This window comes from Brachyhypopomus gauderio, chromosome 7 (genome assembly GCF_052324685.1).
Source record: "Brachyhypopomus gauderio isolate BG-103 chromosome 7, BGAUD_0.2, whole genome shotgun sequence".
In the NCBI taxonomy this organism is placed as follows: domain Eukaryota; kingdom Metazoa; phylum Chordata; class Actinopteri; order Gymnotiformes; family Hypopomidae; genus Brachyhypopomus; species Brachyhypopomus gauderio.
Window position 1 is genome coordinate 30,486,741 of NC_135217.1, and position 23,364 is coordinate 30,510,104.

The window sequence follows — 23,364 nt, forward strand, 5'->3', positions numbered from 1 at the left end:
GTAACATGGCGTGCTGCCGTGACAACCCGTTGCCGGGGCCCTCCCGCCAGCCGTACACACTGTATCAGGTGCGGTAATTACGCAGCGCCGGGCCGGTGGCCGGATCACAAGCCACGGCACAGCGACGTTCCTCTCGGATCTCTTCAGGAGCGGGTCTGCCCAGTCATTAGAAGGGAAGTGCGAATTAAGAGTTACGTAATTGTAACGCCAATGTGACAGTTCAGGCAGGGGTGACTGAACGAGACCAGAGAAACAGAAACAGCGAGGGAGCGAGTGGGAGAGAGAAATGGAGAAATAGGAGAGATGGTAAGAGAAGAGAGGAGGAGGAGAGAGACTGAGGAAGTGGGAAAAATAACGAGTGGGAAGGAGAGAGTAATAGAAAGAGAGGGAGAAGAAAGAATGTTTGCATTGTATACCGGAGAGTAATTCAGACAGTGTGGAGGTGAACGCCGACACGTGCTCTCCTGATGGATTATGGTCGGTCACGTGCACGCGCTCGGTTCCAGCGTTGCATCGTGGGTGGATAACTTCGTGTCTGCGCCTCGTACAGATGTGTCTGTTCTTGTTAGTCAAGGCCGGTGTATCACAGATGAAAGGCATGCAGCTTAGAAAGAGCATTGCTAATCAACTCATTTTAGAGCCCATTTTAGCACAAGTGTGGACCATTTTGGAGAACTTTTCATTTGCTGTTTACTTAGACCGAATCCTGCAGAATGACGTGTGTGATTACTATGTGTTCACCAAATGTCAATGTGACACTAATAGTATGTTGTAGAGATTGCATTAATAACGCTTTTAATACTGTAATCAGGATCTCCTGGCAGAGTTATTGCATTAGAACACAAAAATATGTTGTAAAGATTTTCAACATTAAACATGATAAGTGACTGTATTCAAGTACGCTTTGAAAAATAACCCCATCAGTGGCCTCCTCTTTACCCACACAAAGTGCTGCACTGACTCCTCCCACACCACCTGATGTAGGTTCACATGAACCCTCTAGGACAGGACCTACAGGACAGGACCTACAGGACATGACCTACAGGACAGGACATGCTGTATCCATGTGTGTCACCACAATGTTCCTCCAGAGTAGTAACACCACCCGCTGCAGTCTGGCATGGTGTAGTTCTAAACCCCATTCTTTCTTACGGTCTCCCTTACAGGAGGGATGTGTCCCAAAATAAAACGCCTGCCAGGTTCAGCGCGATGGTTCGGATAGATGTCCAAAACTACTAAAAACAAAAATGCCTTATATAATCAGGAAGCCTGAAACTGTTATAAGGCTGATCATTAAGAAAATGCTGAGCGAAACCCCCCAGATGTCATGTGCAGCTTGGGAAACACATCAAGCATTTACTGCCAGAGAAAGGCTGGTGTGTGTGGGCACAGCGATATTACCACCTCTGTGTAATATTAGGGCAAAGGACTTGGTGGGAAGACAAAGACTCAAAATATTCAGAGTGTATAACAAAGAGGAGAGAGAGTAGCGCTGTAGCAGTGTAACATCGTGGTTAGAGCCCTGTCCCCACTGTAGAGATGCCAAGCTTTGATGGATGATGCAAAACAGAACACACACACACACACACACACACACACACACACACACACACACACACACAGGGTCTTGATGGAAACCATCAAAGCAGCAACAGAGCAGCTCAGCAGAAAACAAACGCTCTCGCCTCGAGGGAACCAGGAGCACGAGCCGTGGCCAGCCGAGGACGGTGCACGTGTACGCCCCCTGCAGGCCACACCATCTACACGCACCCGTGAAAACAAGCTGGAACCGTGAAATGAAAATTCTTTAAAACTGGCGGTGTGATTGGTGGAGAGTTAGCGAAGGGGAGAGAAGAGAGGGTGGAGATGGAGGGTGGAGAGAGGGTGGAGATGGAGGGTGGAGAGAGGGTGGAGAGAGGGTGGAGATGGAGGGTGGAGAGAAGGTGGGGATGGAGGGTGGAGATGGAGGGTGGAGAGAGGGTGGAGAGAGGGTGGAGAGAGGGTGGGGATGGAGGGTGGAGAGAAGGTGGGGATGGAGGGTGGAGATGGAGGGTGGAGAGAGGGTGGAGATGGAGGGTGGAGAGAGGGTGGAGAGGGAGGGTGGAGAGAAGGTGGGGATGGAGGGTGGAGAGAGGGTGGAGATGGAGGGTGGAGAGAGGGTGGAGATGGAGGGTGGAGAGAGGGTGGAGAGGGAGGGTGGAGAGAAGGTGGGGATGGAGGGTGGAGAGAGGGTGGAGATGGAGGGTGGAGAGAGGGTGGAGATGGAGGGTGGAGAGAGGGTGGAGAGAGGGTGGAGATGGAGGGTGGAGAGAGGGTGGAGATGGAGGGTGGAGAGAAGGTGGGGATGGAGGGTGGAGAGAAGGTGGGGATGGAGGGTGGAGAGAGGGTGGAGATGGAGGGTGGAGAGAAGGTGGGGATGGAGGGTGGAGAGAAGGTGGGGATGGAGGGTGGAGAGAGGGTGGAGATGGAGGGTGGAGAGAGGGTGGAGATGGAGGGTGGAGAGAGGGTGGAGAGAGGGTGGAGATGGAGGGTGGAGAGAGGGTGGAGATGGAGGGTGGAGAGAGGGTGGAGATGGAGGGTGGAGAGAGGGTGGAGATGGAGGGTGGAGAGAGGGTGGAGATGGAGGGTGGAGAGAAGGTGGGGATGGAGGGTGGAGAGAGGGTGGAGATGGAGGGTGGAGAGAGGGTGGAGATGGAGGGTGGAGAGAGGGTGGAGAGAGGGTGGAGATGGAGGGTGGAGAGAGGGTGGAGATGGAGGGTGGAGAGAGGGTGGAGATGGAGGGTGGAGAGAGGGTGGAGATGGAGGGTGGAGAGAAGGTGGGGATGGAGGGTGGAGAGAGGGTGGAGATGGAGGGTGGAGAGAGGGTGGAGATGGAGGGTGGAGAGAGGGTGGAGATGGAGGGTGGAGAGAGGGTGGAGATGGAGGGTGGAGAGAGGGTGGAGATGGAGGGTGGAGAGAGGGTGGAGATGGAGGGTGGAGAGAGGGTGGAGATTGAAGGTGGAGATGCCTCCCTCCAGAACAGTGTCTGCTCCTGAGCAACACTGCTGCATATTTCAGTGCCCACATAGTCCCCAGTCATTTAGTAGGAGTGTGTGTGTGTGTGTGTGTGTGTGTGTGTGTGTGTGTGTGTGTGTGTGTGTGTGTGTGTGTGTGTGTGTGTGTGTGTGTGTGATGTCTGTCTCACTGCCTATCATCATGCATCTCCAATGGCTAAGCGATTCTTTCGGGTACTACCATGAAGCCTGCTGTCATATCAGTAATGAGACTGAGAGAGCAGACAGACAGACAGACAGATAGACAGATAGATAGTTTTATTGATCCTGAGGGAAATTACAGAGAGAAAAGTAGAAACAGAGACAAACAGAAGAAAAAAGGAAGAATTATCACAGGACGAATTCGCCAGACTAAAAAAAAAGGGGGGGTTGGGGGGGGGGGGGGGGGGGGGGGGGGGGGTTGGGTTGTACACAAGGAAGCCACAGCACAAGTTCAAAAAGTTCTCTTGCACACCAGGGAGGGAATCCCCTGTTTGTCTTCCACACTCTGGAAGTGGGAGAGAGATAGATAGAGAGGGAGGGAGAGAGAGAGGGAGAGAGATAGAGAGGGAGGGAGAGAGAGAGGGAGAGATAGAGAGGGAGGGAGAGAGAGAGGGAGAGAGAGCCTGCAGATATGGGTTTCAAGCTCATCTATATTTCATAAGCCCCAATCACAGAGGGCTGTGAGGAAGGATTCTCGATTTCTCCCTCCCCCTCTCTCTTTTTCTCTTTTTCTCTTTCTTCCTCTCAATTTCTTCCGCCTCTCATTTCTTCTCTCTCTCTCTCACTCAGGAATCTCAGGCTCCAGCTCATCCGGGCACACGTGTGTGTGCATGCATGCTTGTATATGTGTGTGAATGTGTGTATGTGTGTGTGCACGCATGCACGCTTGTATAAGTGTGAATGTGTGTGTGTATGTGTGTGTGTGTGTGTGTGTGTGTGTGTGTGTGTGTGTGTGTGTGTGTGTGTGTGTGTGTGTGTGTGTGTGTGTGTGTGTGTGTGTGTGTGTGCATGCGCTACTATAAAAAGCGAAGGGTCTGCTTAATGTTGAATAAATAGCTGAGGGAGTGTAGCTGGTGTGTGTGGAGGGTCTATCCTCAGGGCCTTCAGCAGGGTTGAGGAGGACTCACTGAAGCAGAGGGGAGGGGAGATGTATTTTTAACAACACACAAAGCTGTTCGTTTGTCCTTTGACAAAGCAGCCTGCATGTGGGCGGGCGAAAAGTGGAAAGTGTTTAATAACTAACAAGCAGCATCACCCCCCCCCCAAGCTATGGCTAAGAATAACGGAATGAATTCAGCTGATTCATAAAGGCACCCGGGATGCTTTTAGATGCCTTGCGAACAGGTCAGTGACAGACTTTCTGTCAAAGTTTTCAGACTCAGACAGATCTGAAAGTTTCGTTTTCCAGACGGAGGCTTCAGGACTTCAGGACATTCAGAGCCCGGGGGGCACTTGAGCTGTTTGGTAACCAAATATTACACCCTGCCACTTTACATCTGTCCACACATAGTGCCACACAACTCATATTTGCTTTTATTATCTTTGAAAAACATACTAACCTATAGACGTGCGCTGGTGAACTGCAAATCACCAGGGTGAAACCTATAGTGTCATATGACTGCAGGTTCTGTCTCTGTCTGCCTAGCTGTCTGTCTGGCTGTCTGCTTCCCTGTCTGTCTGCCTGTCTGTCTGCCTGTCTGTCTGCCGGCTTAAAGCTGCCAGTATCTCTCTGGATCCTCTATCTGTGTAGCTGCAGATAGCGAAGAGGTTGACAAATACCTCAGAGTGACTGCATCCGGAGCGGAAGAGGGGCTGGAGCCTAAATTATTCAGCACGTCAACATCACCGTACACGATTAATGTTTCTCCAGGGCTCACCGTCCGTGCGGATCAAAGCCCAGACACAAAGCTCCTTAGTGTTCCTTCCCTCCATCTCCTGCTCCCAATCTCCTGACACACACACACACACACACACACATAAACACATACACACGCGCACACATCAAAGAACCTCATGCCCTTATCCTCTCGGGCACCTCACATGCAAACTCATTAAAAGACAGGTGCACATACATGCAAAAAACACACACACACACCTCCCACAACGTAGCAAAACACTTAACCTGACAGGCTGTCATCTTCTGAAACAATGGCCGTCCGGATGTGTGTGAGCAGACAGGATTTGCCTCACCAAAACGCCACTCCGAATCCCTTCGGCGTTCAGGCCGAGGTGGAGGAGGGAAGTATTTCATGTGGATTTACCTGCCCGCGCACAGTCGGGCCGGGTATGGGATAATCCACATGCTTCTGCTATCCTCCAGGGGAGAGGAGAAAGTGGCAGGCTGACTTTAGTGCATAATCGACACTAAGCAGAGGTGATGGGGCCCTGGATGGGAAATCTGGGCCAGGCTCCTGTGCTCCTTTAACCGCTCCCTTAGCTGAAAGCTTTCAAGACAGGATTCCAAAAGAGCAGTAGGCCCGAGTGGAATCTGAAATCCCCAAACAGGTCCGCGTTGTGGATTTCCATCGGATTTCTGAGGTTGCCTTGCTTTCATTATGCCTCTCTATAGGAAATCTATTCTACCCCTCTCGCGTCCTCTCTATCTTGTCGCCAGGCTCATCTTCGTCTGAACCCCCATCCCTCTCTCTTTCTTCCACTCGTGTGTGTGTGTGTGTGTGTGTGTGTTTAGAAATCCTATGGGATTATGTGCACTTAAGGCAATGACCGAGTGAGTTTTTAAAATTTATTTTCTCTTTCTCAAGTGCACTCTAGAGACCTGTTATCGGCTCCGCCTCCAGCCCCGCCCCCAGGCCTTGCTCCCAGCTCCTCCCCCAGGCCATAGCTTCCTGTAGGAGAGCATGCTCAAACGACCCCCAGGCCCGGCGTGGTCTCGTCTCCAGCTTCAGGACGTGCACCACGCGGGCTGGGCTCGCTCACAGGCGCTGTTGTTGTTGTTCTTGTTGCTCTGAGATAATTGTGGCTGACGGCCGTCCCTCATTAGCGCGCGCTGACGATCTCCACCGACCCGCCGTTCCTGCTGTTCTTGTCACCGTGGAGGGGATGAGGCCTGAGGTGTCACAGGGGTCTGTGGAAGGTGTTTGTCACCGGTGTCCTTCAGCTAGGGTTTATGAGCACACACGGGTCACACACCGCCATCTCAACACTGCTATCAGGCATTACAGAACGACATGCTCTTTAAAGGAGGAATGCCAGAACCTGCTGCTTCAGCTCACAGTGGGGCTGTTGTTGAGAAACACAAAGCAAAAAAACTAAAGTAAAATAGTGATAGAACCACAACAGAGTTTTCTTTTAAAAAGCTGTAGTCATACTGTGTCTTTGCTGAACAAATACAAAACTACAAGTCTCTTTTTGTGCCTTCACGGTCACACACATACAAGCGCACACATACAAAACTTTGGGACCACAGGCAGTACACCACACAGCCTCTGGGCACCAATAAAACACATCAGGATTGGTCAAGGAGGCATCAGCTAATACAAAATAATGGCTGACAGTGCAGAGGGTATGAAAGTATGAAAACTGCAGCTCACAGCCAGAATTCAAAGCGCTATGATTTCCTATTTCTCTTTTACTTCCAGCTGTGTGAAAACACAGTAAAGTGTGGTCAGAACTGTATGTGGGAATGAGGCAGAATGAGTGGCACACTGCTCTCATAGCTACGTCTAGAGTTAGCATATACTGTTAGCATATACTGTTAGCATCGTGTTCTTGATCAGAAATCAATTGGATCCCATGAAATAATAAGCTAATGATGAAAGTGATGGTTAAATAATAGTTAGGGTTGGTATATGAGGGTTGAGGTTGACATGTGAAACAGAAATATTATTAAAGTTGCAGAGATATTATGGGGACATTGGGGACCAAGTTGAGTTTTGAATAAGATGAATTAGTTGAATAAGTTCAATAAGGGTTTCTCCAGATATACAAATAAAAAGGAAATACAGTAAACAATAAAAAGAAAGGAGAGTTTGATGACCACTGAGAGATGAATGTAAATATATAGGTTATTTTTAAAGTTTATTTATGCTACAAAGGAAAAGGTCATCAGTTACAAAACAAACGATTTACATCACTGATCTGCGGGGAGTAGTGTGCAACCCGAGGTTCCCAAACCGACATTTTCACTCTGATTTAGTCTCTCGTGTCTCCTGGAGAAACCAACTCTGGAGTTCCGAGGAGAGCGTTCCGTCTAGGGCAGACAGAACGAGCCAAGAATAGTCTCATGCTCGTGAGTCTTGAAGCAAAGCCATTAGCAGCCATCGCTGTGCATAAGCTCCCCCGCTGGGAGACGTCAGGGCGTTCGGACAGGGTGCTTTACTTAGACACAGACACGTGGGCATCTCTTTCAGCTTCCTAAAGAGCGTGGATTTTGTACATACATGATCCGAACCCCTGAGACACACCGAGACATCTCCTGCGGGGCTCGAAAAGCGAGACGTCGAGATTCCCGAACGCCACGACAGAACGCCCTGTCATTGTGGCTTCGGCGGTTCGAACTCCCATGATGCCACAGTCGTCCTTGGTCAGGACCGCAAGCCGGCAGGACTTGGCGCTGCTCTCCGGGTGGGCGGGATGGCGTTATTCTGCGCCTCGTCAGTCGGAGCGACACCGGCCCACCGTGGGCGACCGTGTCTTAGTGCTTGCCAACGAGGGCAGTTAGCGCTTTCCTCCGAGCGGGATCGGCTGCCCCGTGTTGCGGTGTCGGCCTCGGCTCGTGGAGACACGCCGCTTGCCTTCGCGTGTCTCAGAGGAAGCACGTGCTTCTAGAACCCTCCGCGGCTGCTGGCAGAGGGTGAGCTGGCTGGTGGCTGGTGGCTGGTGGGTGGGAATTGGCAGACACTAAAGTTGGAAGAAAAGTGGGATAGAGAGAGAGAAGTTGCCCTTTGATATTTTCATCAACTGTGGGGTAACACAGGGGTAGCTGAGGGTCAATCCACTGGACATTGAAGACACGACAGTGAGAGGCTCTCTGTACACTCAAGCTCCTGTTGTTGTCAACAAGTGAGGTTACCATGGTTATTTACAGCTTGCTGTCATTAGCTATAATTCATGAGGTTGTGTGTGTGTGGGGGGGGGGGGGGATTTGCACAGATGAGCACCATTAAGTGCAACTTCATAAGCAAAGCCATAGTCACAGTGTAGTCAGGAGACACAGACATACAAGCAGAAAACACTAAACCACGGCGATCCAAGAACATAAAGACAAAGACAGATCAGGACGTCCCACGACAGCCGACAGGAAGCCAATCGGTATATATACACGGGTATATATACATTAGCAGGAAATGAGACACAGGTCGACACGGTAAAGGGCAGAGATAATGAAACACGACACAGGGCAAAGGCAAGACAAAACAGAAGCATAGCCACACGGTGCTAGCGCTGACATCACTAGACTGATTCCAATGGTGCGAGCATAATTGTGTTAAAATCATGGTTCATGCATCAACATATAATGGCCCCAACACCAAACAGCTCTCACTCTGCCCCCAATTAAATCAGGTGCCGAAGCATACAAAACTACACATAAAAAAGCTGCTGTGCAGCATTATGGGAGATCCAAACCCAGTCCTCCTAACCTAACCTTCAGTCCTACCAAGACTTATCCGAGGAACACTGCGTTCAAAAGAACTTTCTTGGCAGTGTGCAGACTCAGAAGTTTTGCTCATGACAGAATCGGTCCTTCCTCGGCCACAAAGGTCCGCACGGGAGCCAGTGATGTCTATCCCAAAAAAATCAAACCAAGACTGTGTGGACCTAGTATAGCCCGTTGACTACCTTAACCGTAGGGTCATTAACCCCTCTCTCTCTCTCTCTCTCTCTCTCTCTCTCTCTCTCTCTCTCTCTCTCTCTCTCTCTCTCTCTCTCTCTCTCTCTCTCTCTCTCTCTCTCTCTCTCTCTCTCTCTCTCTCTGGCATCTGTAAAAGAACCCATCTCCACTCCCTTAGATTATATCCATGAGTCTCTCCTGGTTGATTTGCAGGTAAAAAAAAACAACCTGCGAGTTCTTTAAGGCCGTCCGTGTTCCACGAGCAGCACCGGGGGAGATAGTACGGGCCGGGCTGTCCTCGCTATGCTCTGCTGCTAACGGCGACATTTTTTTTCTCGGATCTTCAAAGGCTGAAGTGGCTTTTTGAACCTCTTCAGGACGCGGCGGTTCTCCGACCGTCCTCATGGGAGACCTGATAAGCAGCACGATGTCGTCCGCGTCGGCTAAAAGCTTCTCTGACAGCTCTCCCTCAGACAGGGCTCCCCGAACCACAAGCGCTTTGTTCCCGCTGTCGCTCAGACGAACACGTGCTGCGGTTACTAGGATATTATAGGCCCCAACATCTCAAGCCTTGGCATTCTCCAGCAGGGAAAGGTCATCCAGAACTCCACGGAGCTTCAGTAAACTAAGCATGTCAGTGAACACACACTATATATAGAAAACCAACTTCACGTATAAGAACAACCCTTTCTTATGCCAGTGAAACTACCCCCATCTGAGGTGTCTGGGCCTTGTCTTATGAAAGTGTTGAAAGTTATCGAACATAGAGTAGTACCCCTAAAACTAATCACTAATACTAATTATCAGTGAATGCTGTGGAGAACGTTTTCATACACTGAGAAGAAGGGGTGCAGAACTTCTTCCCTCCGAAAAAAACATGGAATTCATGTTGGACCAGAAGCCTTTAGAAAACTCTTCTGTCGTTTGGTTGCAGACCAGGTGACCTGCCTACAGAGTGCTCTCGAGCAGCAGGGGTATGATGATTAAACTGGGAACACGCTGTAAACGAGCTCCCTTTCAGCCTTTTTCTGGTAAACATGGCGGATCACCAAGCCAGCGACTGGGGCCTTGCGCCATAACGGCTGTTATAAAGAGCGCGCGTGATATAATGTCTCACCTGTCTGGAACTCCAAGCCACCGATCACCTTCCTTTCTCCAAACTTTCTATCTTGTCCAAAAGAGACTGTGCTAGGTGCATGTAATTCCAGGGAGAGAGAGGAGAGAGAGAGAAGGAGGGAGAGATAAAGAGAAAAAGAGAAAGGGGTGGGGGCTTGTCCCTCTGAGGCTGAGAGGCTGAGGTGGTTCTTGTTGTCTTCTGGCCTTGTCAAAAGCCCGGTGATCTCTAGGGCCCGGGTTACCCAGCTGGGCTTCCTCATTCATCTCCACCTGCCAGAGCCTGATAAAAGAACAAGAGAATAGAGTGTTAAAAAAGGAAAGAGAGAGAGATTGAGAGAGGGAGACAGAATGAGAGAGACATAGAATGAAAGAGAGAGAAATATACAGAGAATGTGAGAGAAAGACAATGAGACAATGATAGCGAGAGAGAGAGAGAGAGAGAGAGATGACTCATTGTGAGATTCTCAAAGGACTGGTTTTACCTAAGGGAAGACTGGTCAGGAACCATGTTAGTCATTGGAAATGTATACACACACATACATACAGACGTGCACACAACAGGGCGGCATTAGATGGCATCGAGAGTGAAAGTTGCATCTCTGTGTGTAACTTTGTGTTCATATGCATTCATTTCAGGTGCGTGTGCGCATGTGTGTTTATTCATGCACGCACGTGTGTGTTTTTGTTGGTACGTAGGGATGCCGTTTAGAAAATGAAAAATATACATTAAGGGTCTGAGCGGCTCAACTTCGCCGTGGCTGGAACACCTTGAACTGGTTCCAGTCTGATCATGCCGTGTGTTCTACCCACACGGGTGTGTGGGTCTTCGCCGCGAGGTCGTGTGTTGGAGCAGGCTGGGCTGCTGGGGGCCTGCGTCAGGCTGTTCAAGGCTGCCTCAGAAGCACAGCGCCGTGGATGTGTCAGAGCAGCGGCCCCCCCGTGGGCCGGCCGCAGGCTCCACGCTCTCCCCTCTGCCGCCCCACACCTGCCTCGCACGCTCGCCTCTTAACGAGCCCATTAGCGGTTTAAAAACGGCTGTGTGAGAATGAAGAAAAGGTGGGAAATTTGTATGGGAGAGCCTTTGGGGGGGGGCAGGGCACTGTGGTCTGTGCCAGGCTGGGTGTGGGGGAGCTCTGTGCCCTGCGGTTAAAACAGATGTGAAGCGCGCTGCAGGAAAGATAGAATAGCTAATGCATGTGGAGTCAACACACACATACACACACATTCAGGCCTGGACTTATCTACACAAACCCAAAAAGCCCGACACACTGACAAACACACAGATACGCTGGGTTCTTTAAATGCATACAGTTTGCAATAGTAACTTGCATGGTCAAGTTTCACCCCAAAGTCCAGCTTTGCATGTCCACATTGCACGTCCCTTACGAAACACGTTTGAACCGTTAAGACGCTACAGGGCTTCTCAAAAGGTCAAACGCACCCACGGTGACCGTAAATAGACCTGGCGGTGCCGGGCAGCATCCACAACATCAGTCCCGGTGACCCTGACCGAGCACCGCACTATCGCTAGCTGGTAGCCGTCCCTCCACGTTCCTGGAGAGCCGTGGCTCTGGGTGACACCTCCTGACTAAGGCTGTTAAAGGGAACAGAGATGTTTCAGCTGATTAGCGTGCAGCCTGTCCACGTATCCGGCTCCAGCGTGTTAGACAAATCAGCTAATCTCCACTGAGAGGCAGAGGCCACGCTCGGTTTAAGCTGTCGGGTGAGATTTCACACTGACGTCCTCTTGTGTGTAACCACAGGTGGAAACGTATGCTGTCTCGCGATTATCCAGACTGTGGAGGCTGCAGCAACTATACACAAACATAGCAGGACAGGAGAGAGAGTATAATGAGACTGATTCAAACCGTTCTGCAGAACCAGGCTGCCGTAATAGTGTGTTTGACCCAACTGGTTAATTATACCCGCTCCCCTAACTGTAGCGTTCCTGAAGGAACCCATTGTCTCCCCTAACTATAGCGTTCCTGAAGGAACCCTTCCAACTATCGGAAAGCCATTTTAAAGCTTCACTTTGAGGAGAAAAAAAGGTTTTGCCACCATATAAACTCATTTATACATTTGTGCGTGCGTGCTTTTGTGAATGTGTGTGTGTGTCTATAACTGTCTTTCACATTGCGTGTGTGTATATTGTTTTATGACATTGTGTGGGCATGTGACATTAATATTCGGCTGGAGAGGTTCCGTGTTGCGCTGTGGGGATTGTTAATCTGTTAATTAACACTCATTACTCAACTTTCATAAACAGCAGCTTCATCGAAGAATTAATCCATCTCTTTATTTTGTATATACTATTCATCACCATGTTTGCCTGTCTGTACACGATCTATAAGTAGAACCACATATGAATCCTATATTAATTTCTCCATTTAAAATTTATTATCATTGGTATTTTTATTACAGCTATAAATGCCTTGAAGAGGCCTGTCATTCTGTATCCGAGACCAGGAGATAAACCAATAAGCAAATCTGCACAAGTTAACTGCAATGCCAATCAAAAAGGAATCAAGATGCTTTATTTTCACTGACCGGTTGTCTTCATCACTAAATAAATATTCATAATTATATACCCAATCTTTTCTTCAGCTCCTCATTAAAACACACTTAGGCCGTGCAGTGCTTTCGCAGTCATCACTTACCAGCTAGAGTAATAGCTGTGTCTCTTCAGGCTATCTTGTCTAGAGGCAAATCCCCGCCCCGGACTCCGATCGATTAGCCTGTTAGTGTTTGATCCTTAGCGAGTAAGAGGATTGATTAAAAAGACGGAGAGGTCGAAGGTCAATGAGGGAGCAAGGAAACAGAGTTTTGCTTGTTAACCTCGCTTGGTGGCTGTTTCAGTATAGGCCTACCGAACGAACAGAACGAACCAGAACAGTATGAAAGAATTATTATCTCACGTCAAATCGCTAGCGATTCGTGGTACCGTTGTGGGCGAGTAGATATGGTAGGCTCCATCTTGACCGTCTGTAAATGAATGTCAGTATGACATCTTAACACTCCGTTTTCACTTTTTGTGATTGATGTGTTGAATGAGTCAGTTGAATTGGTGGTGTTTCGACACTCCATAGAAAGACCAACACTGCTGTAAGAGCCGTGGAACTTGAAAGACAAAAATGATTTATTTTGAAATGATTCTCACGTTTCACTGCATGTTCCTTTTGTTTTACCAAAAAAAAAACATGAATCACGCGGCACACAGAAGTAACTTAAACAGTTTCCTGCTGTACAATTGAAACGCACGCTTTTGTTCCGACGTCCATCAATTATTCACAAGACAGATGTTTCATTTTAAATTATCTTTCAAGGACAGAATCTTAAACATTTTAAATGCAAGTATTCAAAGTTGATTACGAACAGACTAACAGTATTAAAAGTGATTACCTTCATTTTCAAGTAACACAAAAATAAAATAAAAGAACACTGCTTTACAACATTTCTAAGCAAAGATTTGATGAGTGGAAATTCACTTTATGAAGATTCAAAATGACATCAACAGCACTGGGAAAGTACTGTGATTGACATGAAGTTTCCAATTCAGTGAAAACCCGTCACAGATGTCAGTTCCGTTGCTGCTTGATACTTTTATTGTGAATGTATCAAATCCATGTTGACTTTGTACACAAAAATCCACTTCAAGTGTTTTGAGTGCTTTCACGTGGTGGTCTATGACTGCAGAATACATGGTGGTCTATGAATACAGGATGCGTGCTGGTCTATGAATACAGGATACATAGTGGTCAATGAATACAGGATACGTGCTGGTCTATGGATATAGGATGCTGATGGCCTGTGGAAAAAAGGATGCATGGTGGTCTATGGATATAGGATACGTGCTGGTCTATGGATATAGGATACGTGCTGGTCTATGGATATAGGATACGTGCTGGTCTATGGATATAAGATACGTGCTGGTCTATGGATATAGGATGCTGATGGCCTGTGGAAAAAAGGATGCATGGTGGTCTATGGTTACAAGATGCATCATGCTTTTGAGCTAAAGAAGGCATTAGGCTACAGTCTCTGGATGAATATTCTATATATATGATTCTATATATATATTTTACATGGGGGTCACACTTTACTTTGTTTACAAACCCTGGTTGCATTTGTATGTACATGATTTGCTTGTGTCTGTGTGTGTGTCTGGCATCTATTAAAAACACACTGTGTGCCTTGATTGTGTGTGTGTGTGTGTGTGTGTGCGTGTGTGTGTGTGTGTGTGTGTGTGCGTGTGTGTGTGTGTGTGTGTGTGTGTGTGTGTGTGTGTGTGTGTGTGTGTGTGTGTGTGTGTGTGTGTGTGTGTGTGCATCTACACATATGTGCATTTAGTTCCCCTTCTCCCTTTAAAGCAATCATCATTAGTGGGTTTTTGTCTCTGCGGGGAGCCGAGATCTCGCCTGTACACCATCGCCAGCTGTCGCCATGATGGAGCAGAGCAACACCATCCTCCATGGCACTCTTCACACCTCCTCAAATTGCTCCTCAAATTGTGTGTGTGTGTGTGTGTGTGTGTGTGTGTGTGTGTGTGTGTGTGTGTGTGTGTGTGTGTGTGTGTGTGTGTGTGTGTGTGTTTGTGTGGGAAGTGCGGAGGAGGATATAATGACAAGCAGAAAAACAAAAGTGCTTGAAGCTATCGGCGCGGTGCGGAGCGGAGCAGGCCACTCTGACTGGTGTCAGTTAAAGCTAACGGTATTATTCTCCAGCTCTGTTTTCATGTAGAAGTGTGCTTTATGGCATGGAAGAGCCCAACAGCTCCAGACAGTAAGGAGGGACTACGGAGGCCCTGAATGGGAGACAGGAAGGCTAGAATGGCAGCTACGTTCTCATCGCTCGTCCCCAGTCAAATCCAACGCTCGAACCTTCTTCATTTCCCTGCTGTGCCTCGTCAAAGTATCTAGTGGAGTTCCCAGTGCCTCCTCCCCCTTTGTGTCGGGCGAACACGCATAGACACTACTGACACTTTTATTGCTTTCTGATTACATTTAGGCTCCGCTGAAGCACTGCTTATTTTGCTTATATAAAATTACATTTTCCACATACAAATAAAGATTATTATTATTATTATTGTACACCTCCCGGAGGACAAGGGTGTCTCCGATAAACAGACAGCCATCACTCCATGTGTTCCACGAGTCCTCGGAGTACATCTCAGAGTTACTGAGTATATATGATTCCACATGCCGTGCAACAGTGGCAAGTGTAGATTTGTGACAAGCCGAGTCTAGTCACAAGTGATTATTTATTGGACTTCTTGGTGGATTTCCTATGCATTTCCTATAAATTGTTATACATAGACTACAGACTAACATGCCCATTGTCTCCTCCTGTCTGTACAATGTCCAATTGTGATTTGCGTCTCATGTCTCTCCTGGCAGAGGCTCAAGGAGCTGAAACAGAGGGAATTTGCGCGCAACGTCTCATCGAAGAGCTGGAAAGACGAGAGGAAGCAGGAGCGGGAGGTGAGACGACTCCATCGGCTCGCGCTGCTCAAACAGCAGAGGGACAGGTGAGGTTTCTCACCACAGCTCACTGCTGAGATCAACGCAGACCACCCTCATCACCTTACACTTTTTTTCGGTAGCATGTTACATTCAACACTGTCATGTCTCTTAATTAACAGCCATTAGGAAAGGTGACTTCTCCACCTTTCGCACATAAATATCTAGTAAATGAGAGCGGTTGCTGTATGTTCTTTTCTGTTTTGACAGCTCCAAGTTAAAGAGCGTGAAGCGAAGAGTTGCAGCCAGAGACAACCGGCAAGAGAATGTCCGACTGAAGAGGAGTGACAAGGCAGGGCCACGCCCAGTCTCCGCCCAAGCCCAGAGACAGGCCCCTCCCTCCCCGGATGTCACTCCCAAAAGCTCCGTCACCGATAATGAGCCGTCAAATCGATGCTCTCTCCGGGCTCGGCACTCCTCACCGCTGCCTCAGACCCCGAAAGGTCACCGGCACCCCAGGACGGGAATCTCATTCTGTTTCTTCCGACGTGCTCAGCTGAAATTGGACTCATGTGCGTCGGTATTCAGCGACGCCCTGGACGACGCCAACGACCACCTGGAACTCCAGCAGCAGCGACAGAGACTGACCCTACGGGCACTGCACTCCCGATCACCGTCGCCCACGCCAGGCCAGGAAGACCACGACCTCCCCCTGGACCCGGCTTCCTCCGGCACCTGTGCACAGAAGGGAAAACAGCCAGATCATCCGGATCGGCAGCCGAGCCCGGACCTCCGGGCGAGCTGTTGCATAACAAGGCAAGAGAGGCGAAGCCGACCTGATACACGTGCCCCGGAAGCGGAGAGACAGCCGGCTGCTTCAGAAGACACAACGTCTGAGCGGGGCCAGAGACAGGTGGGAGTTTGTGGGGGAGGGGTGGAGAGGAGCAGCCAATCAGGCCCCGGTCCTGCTGCTCACACAGATGGAGCGGGAGGTGCGGTTCCTGACCACCCCCACATGCACACAGACTCCCACCGAGACCCACAAAAACGAGACAGACAAGATGCCGCGTGTGCAGACGATTGTCTGCCGGACCAGGCCGGGGACGACCCGGGCGGGAGACCCCTCTCTTTCCTAAACGTCCTCAGCAGGGACGGAGAGTTTGTGCAGTTCACCTCCGACGAGCCCCGCGTGCCTTTCAGCTCTGACCTGCCAGGATTGGGTTCAGGACACTCGGAGGACGCAGGCGGCCGCGGAGTCTCCGGCTCCTGCAAGCGCCCGGGCAGAGCCGTTCGCACGACCCGGAGGGATCGGCAAGATGAGTTAGCCGTTTCAAAACTAAAGAGGTCAAAACGCAAGCAATGCGTGCGAACCCGTGTGCGCGAATTTGACTTGGGTGGGAGGCAGCAGGCGGGTTTGCCTGGCAAACACCGCCGATCACCCGTAGGCTTGCACGTGGTGATCAGTGAGGGGGGGTGCCAAGTGAGAAGGCGCAGGTTCGGGAAGAGGAGGAGGAGGAGGAGGAGACTGGTGAGGGACGAAGCTCCAAACGGGAGCGACACTCCGGGCCTGAGCCTGAAAAGCGTCGTTGTGAAGTCCGGTGCCGGACCGGCGGTCCGGAGGAGGAAGCGTCGGAAGCTGCCGGCTGCCGTCCGCCCGACAAAGCGGGGAGCTCGCCCTCCGTCCGTCCGCAGCGTCCCGGGGTATGGAGACGACCACCGGTGGGGTGGTGACTTCGGCGAGGAGAAGCGAGACGCCACCGCGCGGGCCCACGGAGACAAGGCCAGCTCCTGGGGTGTCCCCTCCGATCTGAGCTCGGATGGAGAATGGCCCGGCAGCCAGTGGGGCAGATTCAGTCCTGCCCCAGGGTCGGTCTCCTGCCGTCCCTGGAGGAGAGGACGCAGCCAGCCGTGGCCGTATGTCAGGAAATCCGTTTACGACTTCCCATGCTATGGTTACAGTCATGAGTCAGAAAGCCCGGTCAGAGGTGCGGAATACAGAGATGACTACTGGGATTACAGATACAACGAAATCCATAGGGAAAGGAATTACTCAGAGGTTTACGACAGCCCTTGTGCTGTAGAGCGGACGCGCAGTTTTAGGAAACACAAGAGGGTTGTAGACGATGACAGATGTGGAGAGTGCCAAGAGGTTAGCGCAAAGAGGATCTGTTTCATCCGAGACCGCAGCAGCCCTGGCCCCCAGGACCCAGGAGGTGATTGGTGGTGTGAGAGGCTCAATCCTGATCACAGGAGCTACAGGGAAGGAGAAAGGTTCTGGTTAAACACGGAGATCAATCACGACAGGGGTCACGAGCGGCCCAGCCCCAGGTCCCGACCCAGTCCTGCTTCCTCCAGCACCACGAGCGTTTCAGACCTGAGCGGAGAGTACGGCTCACATGTGAAACTATCGTATTCTGGACGGGGCCAGACGCATGATAGCAGATCGTCATGGTCAGCAGCGAGATCTCCAGTGACCAAAGTTTCTCATTCTTTACGGAGAGAGAGGAGACACTCACTAACCCCCACACCCACTGCGAGGCGGGAGGGAATGCAAATGGACACTCAACTTGTTACTTCTGATCCAGGCGAAAAACAGGAACCTGGTGCACCAGACTCTGAATCAACCGGTTTGACAAAACAGAGCACAACAGCTGACAAAAAGCTTTCAGGTAACAGAGCACGTAGCCTTTTACTCCCCTTGATAGGAAAGCTCCCCTCCATGAAGAGAGGAATAAGAGCTCACAAAAACAACCGTAGCAATAGACAAGCTCACGATCCTGAGAGCCACGGAAGATCTGAGCCTGGAGTTGTGGGCTCAGACACGCCCACACAGACATTAGAACATATTTCGAACTCATCACATGCTCATCCACCGACCACTTTCCAGGAGATCCCTGTGACCCCGGAGCAGAAAGGTCAGAGTGCCACGTCCCATGAAAACCACGTTGGGACACTTCTTCAGACACCCGAGCCTTTGGGGATCAATCCACCGAGGAGCCCCACCCCTCCCTTGACACAAAAGCCAATCACGTTTACTGAAGAAGAGATTGACAAGTACAGACTCCTGCAACTTCAAGCCCAGCAACACATGGAGCAGCAGCGTCATCTCCAGGAGCAGCAGGGAGATCTGATGCCCACAGACACGCTTCCTCTGGGCTGCACGGACGCCCCGGAATCCACAAGCCAGCCTGCGGATGCCGTCCGTGTCTCCTACACCGCGGTCCCACCTGTGGCGCTCTCTGCCTTCCCGTCATCCTCCGCGTTCACGCCGACCCACGCCGTTCCCCTCCACCCGGCCCTCCCCCACCCCTGCCTCGCCCCTTTGCCACTTCCCGCCCCCTTCTTCCCAGCCCCGCCCACGGCCGTGCTGCCGGCGGCCCACCCCCTCCACCACCTCCGCTCACGCACCCACCTCCCCGGTTTGGTGCTCCACCCGTTGCCTGGTGCCGCCCTGCTGCCGGCCATGCTCGCTCCCACGCCCATCGCTGCCGCCATAGCCACAGCCAGCACCCTGCGTCTCCACCCGCTTCTACACCCTCTGTTCCACAGCCAGGAGCTCCAGCCCCAGCCTGGTCCTGCCAGCTAGTCCTGGTTGTGAAACGTCAAATCAAGAGAGAAAAGAAAAGAAAGCGCGCACACGCTGTTAAAGTATCGACAGTTAGACAGGCAGCCATACTCTGGCCATACTCTGGCCATACTCTGACACTGGCTGCCCACCAGACATGGACTGCCCCTTTCGCCTCAGCCAGAGTGTTTTGCTTGTTTTCTTTCTTGTTTATTTGTCTGTGTGTCTCTACTGCGTCTGTGAATGGCGGTACGTGCTGGCCTGCCTCTCCCACCCTCCGTCCTTTCTGTCTGCATCTTAATTTGAGCATATGAGTAAATGTTTCTACCCTGTTTACTCTGCGCTGTAACCCGTGGTTTGATGGCAGCTCGTCTGAAGACACTTTAATTAGCACACGGCATTTGCATATCATTAGGGATATGCTAATTGGAGGGTTATTTTCATCCAGGTCTGAGAGCCAGCGGTGAGGATATCAGGGAACCGAGGCGAACCCCTGGACACTCTGTGAATTCAGGGGATTTAAGAAAATGTTTTCAGCATTGTAGTGATCACAATTCACAAAAAAAGGACGAAAGCTCAGACCGAAAAGCAAATTACGCACGTGACTCCTCGTGTCCTGTAAACCACACACGTTGTTTTTCTCTCTGTCGTTCAGTGCAGGGAAGAGAAACACCTGACCTAACATCCCTGTTTTCAGTCTATTGATAATGTTTTGAATCCCTTTCAAGGTCTATTGCCTTCAAGTGTGTAAATGTACTGTACTTTCTTATGAACATGCAACTATTTACCAACAAAATATGTGTAGGTCCTACCATGCCCTCAGCTGAACTATGTATATTTCAGAGACTTTGTATTTACACTTATTTTGTTAGAGCCAAGCATTTTATCATCTGTAAGATAATGTCATGGTGAAACAAAAAACAAATAAATTGAATGTCATTTAAAGAGACGTCTGCCTTGTCACTAGTCCTGTCTCCCTAAATGAAATTTGATCATGGAATATTTCACGCACGTGGGAATGTAAAATATCTGGGAACACGGAGAACGTGAGGATCAGCCTGCGTGTGCTTTCTGGACGAGTTCGCATTTTCATCCCTTACCACCATCTGAAAAGTGTCCAAGCAGATTCTGGGCAAAGCACCTCACAGCCTCTCCATTTCAAATGAGCCTGACTTTTTAGCTCTGATGTGAAGGAATGGGGTTTGTGCTAATGATAAGATTTGTTGCCAGCGATGGCCAAATAACACAACTGTGCATTTGTGTTAATTAACTCTCACTGGCACCAGTCTGCTACTCTGGCATGCATGGGGCAGTCATGGTCCTGTGGTAGGGAACTGGTCTTGTGACCGGAGGGTCGTGGGTTCGATCCCCAGACCTGAGGCCATGACTGAGGTGCCCTTGAGCAAGGCACCTAACCCCAACTGCTCCCCGGGCGCCGGGCTAGGGCTGCCCACCGCTCTGGGTACGTTTGATCCACAGCCCCCTAGTAATCACTAGTGTGTGTGTGTGTGTGTTCTAACTGCACAGATGGGTAAAAATCACAATTGACAAAATACGGCACATTTACATTTTTACATTTAGAAAGCCCAGTGGCTCGCTCTGGTGCTAAAGTCACAAACGATGTGCAGTGCTAAAGTCACAAACGATGTGCAGCCGTCCCGTGTTCTTCGGTTTCAGGGAATGATGAAGGTGAGGAGGCTCTGGCTGCAGGACTTGGTACGTTGACCCTGAGAGGTCTGAGAGTTGCTGGTTGTTCTGGGTGAAGCCAGCACTGTCAGCTCTGACCCCAAAGATGAGATATGAAGCAAAGCAAACACAAGAGGCACCACTCGCTTTATTGCAAAACCCTCATTTTGCATCTGCATGTAGAGTCTGTCATGTACCTGGCCTAAATGTGCATCTTCGGGTGGCCGGTCCTGTGGTCAAAACCTACTGGTGAAGGTATAGAGGATGGAGAACACACAGTACACGTGAACGCACACTGGACCATAGTGCCTGCAGGGCATTTCTAATAAAGTAATGCTTCCAATGAAGGAGCTTGTGCAAATACAGATGCGAGACAGTAATGAGAAATGGAATCTACATAGAATAAAGTGAGAGAGAAATAGAGAAATGAGAAAGGCAAGGAGAAATGAGACAGAAGTAATGAAATGCCCTGGGTGCAGTATCTACGAGCCAGACAGCAGACAGGGTCTTACTGCATCTTCAGGAAACACACTCCCCGCTGTTGCCTCTGAGATATTAGAGTGTTTTTTACCCCCATGACCTAAGTACGAATTCTCCGATAGTGCAGAAGGCCTTTGACTCCGAGATGAGGTTGAGTCTGGGGAGGACGCACTTTTAGGGTCAAGCCCACCCTGAGCCTGGACTACTCCACTGCAGGGCGCGAGATCAAACAGACTGTACGATATGGAGAGTGCCAATAATTAGCAGATGTTTGAGAAGAACTTCGGTCTGGAGCCTCCTGTTCTCCTCCTTCCTCTCACTCAGAGTGTAATATTGGACTTTCACACTCAATGGGGAGATGAAGGAGAGAGAGAGGGAGAGAGGGAGAGGGAGAGAGAGAGAGTAAAAAGCACAAAAAAAACATGAAAGAGATTAATTTGTACTCCTCTCTGGGTCGTTTGAGTTTCCGTGCACTGAAATGTCCTAGGTTTCTGCCAATTTCACAGAGCTAAGGCTGCAATCCACAACACACAGGCATGTGCAGAAATAGCACAATAGACCTGTTTATTTAGATCACAGTCCTGGAGCTGTGCTAATGACTCAAAGAATGCAAATTAATGAATCTTGCTGTGTGCTTAAAGGAACAGTTCAGTGAAAAATACATTTAGAATTTCCCCTATACATTTCACAGCATTTAGCAGCTGCCTTAAAGCACAGCAATGGATATATTTGTCGTGCCCTCTGTAGGAATAGAAACAGGACCGGCGCGTTAGCTAACACCTTACTCATATGGCTGATACCCCTGCAAATACACAAAAGCATGGAAAAAGCCTCCAGTGGAAAAACAAAACCACACATGGCTACTAAACAAGTTCAGCAGATTCAGTGGTATTACAATATAAATAAATTCAAAATGCAGCATAGACGAAGCCTCCATCCAGCACTGCCGACCCATGCAGGAACACATTAATATCCTGCGCACTGGTGCAGAGTTTGTTAATCCTGCCCTGACGTGAGATTTTAATTGTGCCCCCCCCCACGGATGCAGTTAGCTCCTCTCTTCTGGTAGATCGCCGTGGGAGACTGTTTAGCACGTGTCATCAAAGAAGCCGTCCCCCGCTAACCTCAAAGCGCGTGATGAGTGGCGTCGCCTCCCCTTCTCCATCGCGCTGCATTGTCCACAGCGCCCCCTGCAGGCCGCACGGAGGAAGCTGCACTGTGTTTGTTCAGCACAGCAGACGGGGGGACTTGTCTGCAATCATGGTGATTTATACTACAATAAGGAGAGAGAAACGGAGAGAAAGAGGCAAACACAAATAGATATATAGAGAAGGAGAAACAAGCAGATATAAACTTTGTTACAATAAAAACAAAAAGTATTATAAAATAATAACCTGTTGACTAACCAGTGATTTTTGTTGTTGTTTTGTTATACTTTTAAACAGGACATCATGAACACTGCTCAGTGTGAATAAAGGCTGTATCATCTCTTCTTAAAGCATCAAGCCTCTGACAAAACCACATTAACCTTTTTAGCAAACAAATAAGTAAACAATGGCTAGCAAAGTAAATCCTACATACTCCGACCATCTGCAAGTGCTCCACTACAGCCCAGCTGTAGTTACCTATGTGTGATATCAGTGCTATGATTAGTTCACCACAGTCCAACACACTCAATGGTCAGAACTTCTAGGCTCAGAATGGGCAAGAGCGGTGTGTTCTGGGTCCAATGATAATTTCCCATAATATAATAATCCATAATATAGAGCCTGCCTTTGATTTAAATTCTGAGGACCTTCTTTATCTCTGAAGTTCTCTTGGAAGCTTTTCTCACTGGATTAAGAATGGTTTTCCCTTCTCCCCTTTAATGTAAGATTCCCATTGCTCCCGTTCCTCTGGTCCATCGTACTGTAGATCGTCCCACGCCACCAAAGAGCCAAAAGAGATTGTGCAACCTCGAGGCGTGAGGAAGGGCGTTCTGAAGGATGAGTGTGTGAAGGACTGCAGGAGAGGGAACAAAATGATGGCACCAGGTCTGGATGTGCACATTTGTTTGAGGAGTGAGTCTTGTTTACCTGCAACCGCCATCTTTCTTCATTCAATTCCACTGTAGTTCATTTAGATCAAATCTCCATTTTTACCATCTCACCCAGTGCATTTCAAATAAATGTACACCTAAGTGGCGTAGCATGTACACGGGCCCTGTACATGACCCTGACTCATGTTGGTTACACT

General features: G+C 49.6%; 1 protein-coding gene across 1 annotated transcript in view; it reads left to right on the forward strand.

Moving 5' to 3' along the window:
* znf804b (zinc finger protein 804B) overlaps positions 1-19,836 on the forward strand; it is a 104,072-nt gene extending 84,236 nt beyond the window's left edge. The window contains exons 3-4 of the mRNA XM_077013136.1: positions 15,336-15,466; positions 15,669-19,836. Coding sequence (XP_076869251.1) covers positions 15,336-15,466; positions 15,669-18,984 — 3,447 coding nt within the window. The 3' untranslated portion in view covers positions 18,985-19,836. The remainder of the gene's footprint in view (positions 1-15,335; positions 15,467-15,668) is intronic.
* The last annotated feature ends 3,528 nt before the right edge of the window (positions 19,837-23,364 follow it).